The 12,907-nt window shown below is 40.1% G+C and overlaps 1 protein-coding gene across 1 annotated transcript in view; it reads right to left on the bottom strand.

Annotated features, from left to right (window-relative positions):
* Nucleotides 1–12,907, bottom strand: part of LOC140846979 (uncharacterized) — a 64,966-nt gene that overhangs the window by 34,393 nt on the left and 17,666 nt on the right. The window contains exon 2 of the mRNA XM_073225596.1: nt 9,635–10,101. Within this exon, the coding sequence (XP_073081697.1) occupies nt 9,635–10,101 (467 nt within the window). The remainder of the gene's footprint in view (nt 1–9,634; nt 10,102–12,907) is intronic.

Below are 12,907 nucleotides of genomic sequence, written 5' to 3'. Positions count from 1 at the left end.
AGTGTTAATGTGGACAAAGCCTTATATATACAAGTAGTGTTAGAATTACTATGACAATAAAGATATATGTGGTATATGAAATGGAATAGTAAAATAAATTACACGGTACTTTCCAGAAACATAGTGTATGACAAAGATCCTTGGATTCGGTGACAATGGATATGGGGTTCTGTCCAAAGTTCTGCCCTTACCTTGCAAGCCCGTCACTGGGACCTGTGCCAGTGTAACCTCGTCTGTTAAACTACCTGACCAGAATCAGTCAGCTCCTAAGTTCTTTTTAGTGGTAAAATTCATATAGTAGTACCATCTTAAATGCTATGGAGTTACTAAATGATGACAAAATAGATATCCTAAATTTTTCATTCAAGCCATTATACAATTTGAGGCATGAAGGCAATATAGACCCATAAAATAAATATTCTCACCTTAAGTAGATTAATTAATTAACACCTTAGCTAGGTATTACGGACTGTCACACACTCCATCGCTTCCTCTGAATTTTCATCATTTCACTTGTCATCTTAGCACTTAAGATTTCATTTAATTTTTTTTTTAATAGAAGTAAATAAATGAAGAATGAAAGCAGAAATGAAGGGTGGAGGCAAATAATTTCAATTCCTACAAAAATAGTTAAGTTTCTGCTCTTTATAGAGAATAAAATTCTGAAAAACTAGATCTAGATAAATAGCCTTTGAGAGTAGAAACCCAGTAGGCAAATAAGAATTGAGTAGAGTTGACATTATGTGACAATAGCTTTCGTTTCTTGAGAGTAGGAACCACATTTTCTTGTATTTCTTTCAGTCATTTTTTAAGATCTCCTAAAACTTACTTCAGGATTGGATGAATGTGCTCAGTCAGTAAATGTTGATCAAAAACAATAAAAAGGAAAAAGAAACAGAAAATAAACTTTTGATAGGACATAAATATATGTACATCATAAAACATTTAATATATAAAGCTTTCATTCATTAAATTCAATTCATTAAATACATAAAGCTACCTGCTATATTCCGGGGATTAAGCTAGATACAAGAAATTTCACAATAAATAAGATATGATTCTGCACTAAGCTACTTAATTGTGGTTACTAACCACAAGGGCTCATAAGGGGTCACAAGAGAGAGAAACTATGCAAAATAAAATCTATATACAAAGAAAACATTGAGGTGTCTCAGAACATCCACAAATAGAACTGGGTGGCTAAGAAAGAGCACTTTTTCATTCCCCAATAATTCATCTCCAACCTTATTGTCATTTCCTCTTGGCTCAGTCATCAACCCTACAGGAAGTGGTTTATCACGGCACAATCAGCTTCATTCTATGGGAAGACACCACGCTGTCAAGGAGGAAACTGCTTATGCCTACTACTAGCAAAGGAGCAACAAAAAGGGGGTCTTACTGCTCTTGGTCAACACCACGGATGTACTGACACACTTTTAAAATGAAACTTGAATAGTAAATAATTTGTCAGGCTTTTAATAGCCGGCACCGTGAGTGTATGTGTGTGTGGGATGTATAAACATGTGCACCTCTATTACTCAAGCCTTCTCTTCTCCTTGTTTCTATGTCTACTCATGCCAATGATATCTCCCTACAACCAAGCCCTTTTCATCTTTTTCCTCCTTTTTTCCATTTTCTTCTTAAAGAAAAAAAATGGTAGCACCACCTTGAAAATCTGGCTCCCAAGTGCAAACACTGCCCCTGAGGACTTAAAATCCAGTGGTAGTTGCTGCTGCCGTGTACCGAACCCAGACAGGATGTGGTAAAAGCCACACTTTAATAAATAATAGAAGAAAATAATTAAGGAGAATCAACTACTTCTGCCTGGGGCAGTGGGGGAGATGCTCCAAATCAAAGCAGAGCCCCTGCTTTCCGAAGTTAGGGTGGCATCCTGAACACAGAGCTTATTTTACCAGATGAAACATCTGAAAATAAGTGTAATCATATAACTCATGCAACTTCACAATTCTCTCTGCCCCGTTTTCTTTTCCCTCACCCAACAGCCAGGGAAGAGCAGTGAGGGCTGGAAGAATGCAAAATGCAAAGTAAAGTAATTCCAAGATCATCTCATAGTAAGTCTGTCATCAAAAAGGATTCTGGGCAAGGATGGTATTAGTTCAAAAACTGACAAAGTCACAACTGTTATTACTAAGTAGATCCACATCGCAGTAAGAAGCTAAGGCAGGAGGGACATAATAATACAAAGCTCCTTAGCTGTTGACTCAAACTAAAAAGAAAAATAATTCAAAGCAGGGCAAAGATCTGCCCAGCCTCAGTGCGTGTGGTTTGGTCTATTTCCAGTTACCCTGACTTTACACTGTGACTCCCCAGGCTCCTTCACGCCTGCCTCCAGGTGCTCTGTGAGTCAGCGCAGCTTCCTGCTCGCGCTTCCCACCCCCGTCACACTCCCCTCACTCAGCCTGCGTACGTCCTACATGTGGACAGCTACCCCAGCTTCCCTACTAGTTTTCCTAGTCTGGTTTCTCTCTTTCAATATATTATAGAGACCAGTCACAGATTAAGTCTTCTTGTAACCTTGAATTTTTATTAGCCTCTTTTCTAAAATCTTCTGTTCAGCCACTTCCTGTAAGGTCAAGTTCAAAGCTTTCAATCTGTCATTAAGCCTCTGTTCTCACTCTCCTTATACATCTTTACCTCACTCTTCTCTATCCCAGGAGGGGCCTCCCCATTGCTCTGGCCGTCTAAGCTCATTCCGGAGTGGTTCTCGGGCTCACGTCATCTCTCTGCAAACAGATTCTTTTCTTTCTCTCCACCTTCCCAAACTCTGACAATCCTACTATTCCCACCAATCACAGTATCATGTGTAGCACTCTTTTCTGAATCATACCTTCTTGGGCAAGATGTGTGTGAACACTGAGGTTTAGAGAAGACCATCAATGGCCACTGGGTTCAGTAAATATTTTCCTGAAGATTTGAGATTGGGAATAATTATCAGATGGGCAGAATTTGAACAAAGAGGAGTTAGTACAACTATTTCCCCTATAAAGAGAAGTCTGAGGAAGTGGTGAAGCCTGAGGGATGTTACTTCAGACTGTCTTGGTTCCAGTTCTGACTGTGTCACTTACTCTGTGCACCGTGGGTCAGCTACTCGATAGGACTGACTCAATTTTCCCATTGGGTGGTTACTTAGTAAATGTAAGTGATGCACTATTAGTAACAAAATCATGCCAGTGATATGCTTTGGCAGTACTAACCAGTGGAGGGATTGAAGATATAAAAGTGATGGAATGGATCACAAAGAATAAAGTCCAGGGAGATGAGAAGAGAGGTACAGAGTGATCAACAGCCAGTGAATGCTGTCATCAGGGGAGCCTCACGCGGCAGCCCTTACTATCAGACTCTGTGACAACTTCATTTACTCCCATCAGGCTGACACAGACCCAGCAAACTGTAAAGGCAATGAAGATACTGAGAACACTGGTTATCCAGTTACTATGCATGGGGCAACAAAGTTTTCCTACAGAAATTAATAATCCTCACAAAAATCCTTATAGTTAGATATTCTCCCCCCACTTGGAAGATAGGGGCACCAGGATGCTGAGAAATTAAGTTATTTGCTTATTCACGCAGCTAAACATTGGTAGAATTTGACTAATTAGATGGCTCCATATTTCAAAGCCTAGCAGAAATCTATCCTGAACCCTAGACTCCAATTTTCAATTTCTGGATGGATGTTTTTCAAACTCAAAATTGAAAATAATGTTCAACATCAAACTTATCATCTTCCTAATTTGTTTTTCTGTCTACTGTGCCCTTTCAAAAAGCAGTGAGGCCTCAAGTTGCTGGATTCAGTAGAAAGCTGGAATGAAGAGACGGAACAGGATCGTAATGTAGGATACACTGCAAAGGTTTCTCTGTCAAAGGTGAGCTGCTCTAGATGTTTCTGGGTAGGTATATGCATTTGGTGCTTCTCATGTGTGAACAGCAGTTCTATTAACTACAGTTCTTAGCTGTTAGTATGAATGTCCATACCATACTTGTCTCAGGGGCGCTGGAAAAAGGTAAAATGTGGTTCATAACAATTTTGTTAGGATTTAAGAAATCAGAGAAAAGTTAACCTTACCATACATACTGTATGTCTGTATTTCTTTTAGAGCATATGGCTTCCTGGGGACAGGTGAACGCACAGCTCACATCCGTGCTCTCGCTCAGTGAGTAGAAAGCGATGGTACTGATGTGCACAGATATGAACTCACAATGCTTCCGCAAAGATACACTAGGCGAGACTTGTTAAGATGAACTATTTGTGGAAAATAATGTAGATTTTACAAGAACAGAATGTTAGAGAATGACTAAGTGAGAGGGAGGGGAAAGAAGATGAGAACAAATGCAGTACTTAGGAAAAAAGAAATCAGAGATGCTAAGGGGACGTGGGGGCAATGAAATGTCTCCTCGACCCCTCCCCATCTTCTCCCTGCTGAATCCTTTAGCGTTCTGTTGGGGCTTTCGGTCAGTGTGAACTGCCTATGGTCACAGGGGCCATGAGCCTTGGCCCCGGGCATGATGGTAGCCAGAGCTGGTCCTGAGGAGAGTCCTTCCCAGAAATTCATAGCAAGTTACTGGAAAAGAGAAATGATCTTTCCCCATGATTCACAAACTTTAATGACGCAAGCTGCGAACAGCCTTATTCTCTGCCCAATGGAGAGCATCCCTTTGTATTAGGAAAGAAAGAGCCTGGAATAAATAAAAGGAGGCTGACAGGAGGGATGGGAAAACGACAAGAATTCTGTCAGTTTAGGAATTCAGTTTGACCCAAGAGTGGGCATATCCCTACTCTTCCCAGTTACATGAGCCAAAATATTCTCTTTTTGCTAAAGCAAGTTTGAATTGGGTCGTTAGTCACTTGTGACCAAACAGATCATGGTTAATGTAGGAAACAGACACCAGAGGGGCTGCACATGTGACGGTAAAGTCAAAGAGGTTGAAAAAGAGCTTGAAGAACAAAAAATGATCTTTGGCTTTTAAGTTATAATTTTTACCAGTAATCTCGGAAAGGGTAATTTTATTATAATGCTGAGGACAAAAGCTGGTTTGCAAGTGACTTAAACACCACCTAAAACTAGAATAATTTTTGAAACTTTTCTTGATTCCTACCACCCATCCATACAGAGACACTCAAAATAATCTCTAGTTTTTGTTCACATCTAATAAACTAAATTCCCAGTATTACAGTCTGTCTAAAGTTAGAAATGAAACAATCATATAAAAAATGAACTTTTGTTCAGTGACTAGGGGAGTAGTTCTTCTAAACATATATTCTCCTTTCAGAAGTAAGCAACTTAACATAAAACTTACATAGAACCCCAAAATCACTAAAAGGTACCCTTTCTAATACATGAAGTAATAGTAAATTAGAAACAATGAGAAGGGCTCGAGTTGATATTTGTTAAGATTTAAAAAGTACCCTAGATATAAAAGAGAATATAGATAGCACATAAGCTTGAACAATATGGAGACTAGAAATTTTATATAGTATGAGAAACAAGAATACATTAAAGAACATTTGGAGAAACTGTTTTTCTCAGTTGGGATTGTCACGGTGAAGGCCAATCTTCTGCTCTGAGTTCTTTTGCTCCAGGTGGTGGAATTGATCGCTGCTGTGCTCCCTGGGGCAGAGCGGGAATCCCTGTCTCACTCTTAAGACATTTCTGCTAATTATGACTCAAAAGCAGGCTAATGGGCAAATTTAATAATTTCTTCACATAAAATACTTTCTAGCCTGGATCTAAATCTAGATTAGTGGGATTGTGACGGTTGTGTTTTGTAAATAACAGTTCATCATTCCCTTCCCTTGTGCTACTATGATGGGTGACCTTCCTGAACCAACCTCTTGCTTGGAATAGTAGCGCTCGGCATATTTTTGTTCTCTGGCCATTAGCACCCAGCTTATGTACTTTTAGAGTAGAAAACTCCATTTCAGAGTCAAACAGCATGATTGTCATTCTTTGTTAGATTTGTTATATACTTTAAGAAATTACAAATTTTGATTGAGTTTTTTGATCTGAACACATACTGTAGCAATGTATTGTTGAAGCAGAAGTTTCCTGGACACAAAAGCATATCTTTAAAGACATACAGAGTCCAAATTCTAAATGCTTAATTTTCTAGTAAAACAACAATTAGCTGAATGGGACATGGCGAAAGAATCAAGAGACAAACAACAACCAAAAAAATTCTCTTAACAATTAACCTTGGGAGTCTTTCACAATTTCAGTAAATATGTCAGTGATCACCTAAGGATGACTTTCCTTTTTAGCCCTTGTCCAATATTCAGTTGGCAAATAGCACAAGACACAGAGCGGTAGAGGTGTGCAAAAAAGAGGAAAGAGAAATGAATCAGCATGTAAGGCTCACTCTGCTATATCATTAGTAAAACAGGATCTATTATCCATTTTGAAGGTTAAGAAATTGAGAATAAATTAAAAAGTGTCACTTGCTATTTAAAGACATTTAATACAGATAAAGCAAATTTTATATCAATTTATATCTCAAAAGCTAAATATTCTCAAAATAAGGTCATCTCAGCAGTTGCCAGTAAGGTAAAATATGAAGAAATATTGAAAAATAAATTAGCTTAGAAAAACACCAAACATTGTTCATATATGCCTATCTACATAATGTGAAACTAGTTTAATCAAACAAATTGTTAATGCTAAATAACTTAGCCTTACAGAATTGTATAAATCTATTTTGTACTAACTTTGAAAGATCTCCAAGGCAAACTGCTGGGTGAAAAAAAATGTGGACTATCACCATGTATGTGGAAATGTAAGTGCCTAGAAAATTTAATGGATGAAATACTTCCAAGCTATTAACTGTGTTTCTGTGGTTGCATCAGGGTAAGTGATGAGAAAAAAGGAGGTGGGATGAAAAAGGAACATTCCTGGTTTACCTTGTATTTTTTTTTTTGCATTGTATTAAATATTTCACACTGAAAATTTATTCTCTTATGATTTTGGTAATTATAATTTTTAACCAGTTTCAAAATTTAGCCACTTAATTATCTCCTTATATATTATCTATAAATATATACTTATATGGTAGTTTATTTTTATAAAGATTCTAACATTTTATAAAATTTAGTTCCCCCAGGAAATATGCAGTTAAGTAAATAGCTTTTAAAATTTCTTTATAAGCTATGTCTGCTGAATATTTTATTACTCCAAGTGCCCAGTATACCGTTCTATACATAGTGGAGATCACTGATTTACTAGCAAGAATTAAAAGCAAAAAAGTAACTAAGTACGTGTCTTGGTAGAGCTTACTTTTCAGAAAATAAATAGGTTGCTGTGTTTCAAAAAACTGTCTTCTTGAAGAGGCTTTTTAAGTGAAACAACAAAAAACCTGTTAGAAATTTTCAGTTTATTTAATTTTACAATTCAGAGAAGCTCCTGCATTCATTCCTTTATGTAAACAATAATTTTTGAGCACTTATTCTGAGCCAAGCCTGGTTGAAGGCACTGGAGAGTCACTGATGAACAAGACTATGTGTCTGCTGTCGTGGACACACACACACAGAGATCAAACACCCAAAGAGTGAAGATCGAGAAGCCAAGAGACAAGGCAACATGATGGCATGATGAGCCACCTCCTTGGGTAGGCTTCATCAGAACCATCCTGGGCCCAGCTATGAAGCAAGATAGAGCTCAGAAGTACGCAACTATGGCATAGCGGCCACTCAAAATGGGGGCCCTGCATGCCAGTAGCCTCCCCATTATGCTCAGTATATAGAAGGCACACATCCCTGGCCTCTGACTGAACTGCTCACTCAACACCGGTGACCACTGAACTTCAGGGAGAGCAAAGCAGGCCACAAGCAGATGCATATCCACCCCACGGTTCCCTGAACTCGTGGAATCTCTGCCCTGTAAACTGTTTGCTGGGTCAGTGGTATAAATCAGGGGGAAAGAAAACATAAGCTGAGTCCCTGTTGTTACCAGTTTTTAAACTTGGATCAGCATTAGGCTCTCTTTTAAACTTTCTCTTTAAATTTTAAAGATATTTATTAGCTAAGATCATTCACGGTTGAGAGGGTACAGACCACATTGGTTTTTCTGGTCTCTAATATAATTTTGTAAATGAAGGGAAAAGCAGGAGTAAAAAGATTTTGATGTATTTAAAATATTCATATATAAAAAATTAACCCTGTTATCACACACATAAACCTCATGGGAGTTTGATGGCCTTCATTCACACTGACCTTCACCTTTCAAGTTAGATTCAAAAAAATATCTGAAGCACATGAATCTTCATTCCATGTATCAGGCTTATGCATTTCACTTGATATTCTCCTTAACAATAATTTTGCAAAATATTCAGAAATGCTCCATATATTGCTATTTCTTACAGCCATCCTTAATACAAGGGAAGGACATGTTAAGTTTCAGCTGTACTAAGGAAACTCTCCAAGTCCGAGTAGTCTCAAGAAGTGAACAGATACTGTACTGTACTCTTTAGAGGACAGGTCTCCAGTGCAAAACCATGAACTACAAGCCCCTTGGAAACTTTCTAAAAATAAGGATTACCAAACATTGTCCACAGGGATACTAATTCAAAAGGTTAAGATGAAGTCCAAGCAATTCTGTCTTTTAAAAACTCTTTATTAGTTGTAATAAAAGAACAGGTTGGTTACCACAGCCTTCAACTAAAACTTTTCAGTATGCATTACTTAGGCTGGGCTTTTTGTTCTATTAAGGTTCTGGTCTCGTTTTCCCAAGCATCGATCTTTTGTTACATAGTCACAAAAATTAATTCAATTTCCTTTTTTTTTTTTTTACATTGTTAAAATTGAAATATTCCAATTAAAAAAAAATTCGAAGCCATATGATTCCTCAAAATAATAATGCATATAAATAATTTACTTAACATGTTACTTTTAAAACTCAGAAACAGAACAGTGGTACCAATTTGCAAAAAGCAATATTACTCAGGCATAAAAAAGAAAGAAAACTTGCCATCTGTGACATGATGGACCTAAAGGGTATTATGCTAAATGAAGCCAGCCAAAGACAAATACCATATGATTTCATTTACATGTGGAATCTAAAAACAAAACACATGAACAAACAAACAAACAAAACAGAAACAGACGCCCCCGCCCCCGCGCCGCACGTTAATGCAGGCCCTTGGCGCACTTGTCAACCGAGCCTGCCAACACCCGGACTCCCCCAGCCGACAATGAAGCAAGGGCGTGTGTACACTGTCCTCGAGGTTCCGAGAATTCGGGCCTCTTGTTTAGGGGCCCGGAGTAGGGGTGCGGCTCCAGGCCCTGCAGGGGACAATCAGGCAATGCCGCCCCCACCCTCTGCGGGCCCCCGAGGCGCCCCAGGCGGAGGCCCCCAAACTGCCTCTCCCAGTCCACTGCTTGCCAAGTGTTTTCCTGACCGACACTGCCGTTAATCTACACGACTTCCCCATTTCACAGAAACCACCATTGAGCCCCGAAGAGTTTAAACCAGAGAAGAAGCGTCTCCCACACTATTTCCGCGCTGCCTCCGGCCCCACTTCCAAGCCCCAGACCCAGCGCACGCGGGCCGCCGGCTGCCCCGGAGCGCGCAGGCCTGCAGCGCCCGATCCCGGCCCCGCCAGCTGGCCAACCGAGGCCCGCACCTACCTCCCTCGGTCGGACAAGCGTTGCAGCCGCCGCCCACGGCCGTGAGGATCCAGTGAAGTTGGCAGATGCTCGCGGCCCGGTGCTCCAGGGTGCAGAGCGGGCGGGCCCCCCGAGTGGGCCGGGGAGCGGCAAGCAGAGCACGGGGGGGTGGGGGCGCGGGACCGCTGGAACGATCCCGGGGCGTTGGGGCGCGTGCCAGGGGCGCGAGAGCTGGAGCCTGTCAGCGAGCTGGAGCAGCTGCAGCGCAGGGCGTGCAGGTGTTGGGTCCGGGACGGAACGGAGCAGAGCTGGGCTGGGCTGGAGCCGGCGGCGGGGACGGGGCTGCGGCAGGGCGGGCGCTCACCTGGCCGCTCCACGGCTCCTGCAGCTGCCACGCAGGTCTGGGCTCCAGCGCAATCGCTGGAGCTGAATCCGCGGCATCCCAGCCAGCCAACACTGGCGTGGGATCCAACGCGTGGCAGGCCTAGCTAGCGCCTACCCGACAACGGGGCGCCCTCCCAGTAGGGAATTCGAGAAGGGGCTGCTAACTCCTTCCTCTGCCACCCCACCGTCCATTCTCGTCTACTGCCTGCCTAGTTCCGGTTTGGAGTCCTTTCCAAAATTACTAGTAATTGATCTCATTGTTTGTATGAGTCTCCATGCGTAACCTTAAAATATATTTATCGGAAATTGCTTGGCTTTTGTGTGTGTGTGTGTGTGTGTGTGTGTGTGTGTGTGTGTGTGTGTGTGTGTGTTCTGCTTTGTAGAAACTTAGGCCCTTAAGACAATTCCAATGTGTGTGTGTGTGTGTGTGTGTGTGTGTGTGAGTTCTGCTTTGTAGAAACTTAGGCCCTTAAGACAACTCCAATAATTTGTGTGATTATTTAAGATCGCCTCTAGGCGTTACTTAACCTGTCTTGTACATTGCTGGATTCTGAACTCCTACCACAAGGCCTGGAACATAGTAAATGCTTAATAAATACCTGTGTAATGAAGGAATAAATATGGAAAGGTATAAAGAAAAGGTAATAAACTAATGATAATGACTGTGAAAAAAAAAAAGAACAAATGAGGCCGAAAGTCAGCAGAAGGAGGGACATAATGAAGATCAGAGAAGAAATAAACAAAACTGAGAAGAATAAAACAATAGCAAAAATCAATGAAACCAAGAGCTGGTTCTTTGAGAAAAAAAACAAAATAGATAAGCCTCTAGCCAAACTTATTAAGAGAAAAAGAGAATCAACACAAATCAACAGAATCAGAAATGAGAATGGAAAAATCACGACAGACTCCACAGAAATACAAAGAATTATTAAAGACTACTATGAAAACCTATATGCCAACAAGCTGGAAAACCTAGAAGAAACGGACAACTTCCTAGAAAAATACAACCTCCCAAGATTGACCAAGGAAGAAACACAAAAGTCAAACAAACCAATTAAGAGCAAAGAAATTGAAATGGTAATCAAAAATCTACCCAAGAACATAACCCCCGGGGAAGGATGGATTTACCTTGGAATTTTATCAGACACACAGAGAAGACATAATATCCATTCTCCTTAAAGTTTTCCAAAAAATAGAAGAGGAGGGAATTCTCCCAAACTCATTCTATGAAGCCAACATCACCCCAATACCAAAACCAGGCAAAGACCGCACCAGAAAAGAAAATTAGAGACCAATATCCCTGATGAATGTAGATGCAAAAATACTCAATAAAATATTAGCAAACCAAATTCAAAAATATATCAAAAGTATCATACACCATGACCAAGTGGGATTCATCCCAGGGATGCAAGGATGGTACAACATTCGAAAATCCATCAACATCAACCACCACATCAAAAAAAAGACAGACAGAAACCACATTATCATCTCCATACATGCTGAAAAAGCATTTGACAAAATTCAACATCCATTCATGATAAAAACTCTCAACAAAATGGGCATAGAGGGCAAGTACCTTAACATAATAAAGGCCATGTGTGATAAACCCACAGCCAACATCATACTGAACAGTGAGAAGCTGAAAGCTTTTCCTCTGAGATCGGGAACAAGACAGGGATACCCACTCTCCCCACTGCTGTTTAACATAGGTCCTAGCCATGGCAATCAGACAAAACAAAGAAATACAAGGAATCCAGATTGGTAAAGAAGAAGTTAAACTGTCACTATTTGCAGATGACATGATATTGTACATAAAAAACCCTAAAGACTCCACCCCAAAACTACTAGAACTGATATCGGACTACAGCAGAGTTGCAGGATACAAAATTAACACACAGAAATCTGTGGCTTTCCTATACTCTAACAATGAACCGATAGAAAGAGAAATCAGGAAAACAATTCCATTCACAATTGCATCAAAAAGAATAAAATACCTACGAATAAACCTAACCAAAGAAGTGAAAGACATATACCCTGAAAACTACAAGTCACTCTTAAGAGAAATTAAAGGGGACACTAACAAATGGAAACTCATCCCATGCTCGTGGCTAGGAAGAATTAATATCGTCAAAATGGCCATCCTGCCCAAAGCAATATACAGATTTGATGCAATCCCTATCAAATTACCAGCAACATTCCTCAACAAACTTTAACAAAGAGTTCAAAAATTCATATGGGAACACCAAAGACCCCAAATAGTCAAAGCAATCCTGAGAAAGACGAATAAAGTAGGGGGGATCTCACTCCCCAACTTCAAGCTCTACTACAAAGCCATAGTAATCAAGACAATTTGGTACTGGCACAAGAACAGAGCCACAGACCAGTAGAACAGATTAGAGACTCCAGACATTAACCCAAACATATATGGTCAATTAATATTTGATAAAGGAGCCATGGACACACAATGGAGAAATGGCAGTCTCTTCAAAAGATGGTGCTGGCAAAACTGGACAGCTACATGTAAGAGAATGAAACTGGATCACTGTCTAACCCCATACACAAAAGTAAATTCAAAATGGATCAAAGACCTGAATGTAAGTCATGAAACCATAAAATCTTAGAAAAAAACATAGGCAAAAACCTCTTAGACATAAACATGAGTGACCTCTTCCTGAACATATCTCCTTGGGCAAGGAAAACAACTGCAAATATGAACAAGTGGGATTATGTTAAGCAGAAAAGTTTCTGTACAGCAAAAGACACCACCAATAGAACAAAATGGTACCCTACAGTATGGAAGAATATATTTGTAAATGAAAGATCCAATAAAGGCTTGACATCCAAAATATATAAAGAGCTCATGCACCTCAACAAACAAAAAAACAAATAATCCAATTCAAAAATGGGCAG

Source organism: Manis javanica, chromosome 17, assembly GCF_040802235.1.
Source record: "Manis javanica isolate MJ-LG chromosome 17, MJ_LKY, whole genome shotgun sequence".
Taxonomy (NCBI): Eukaryota; Metazoa; Chordata; class Mammalia; order Pholidota; family Manidae; genus Manis; species Manis javanica.
This window is presented reverse-complemented; position numbering and strand designations above follow the sequence as displayed.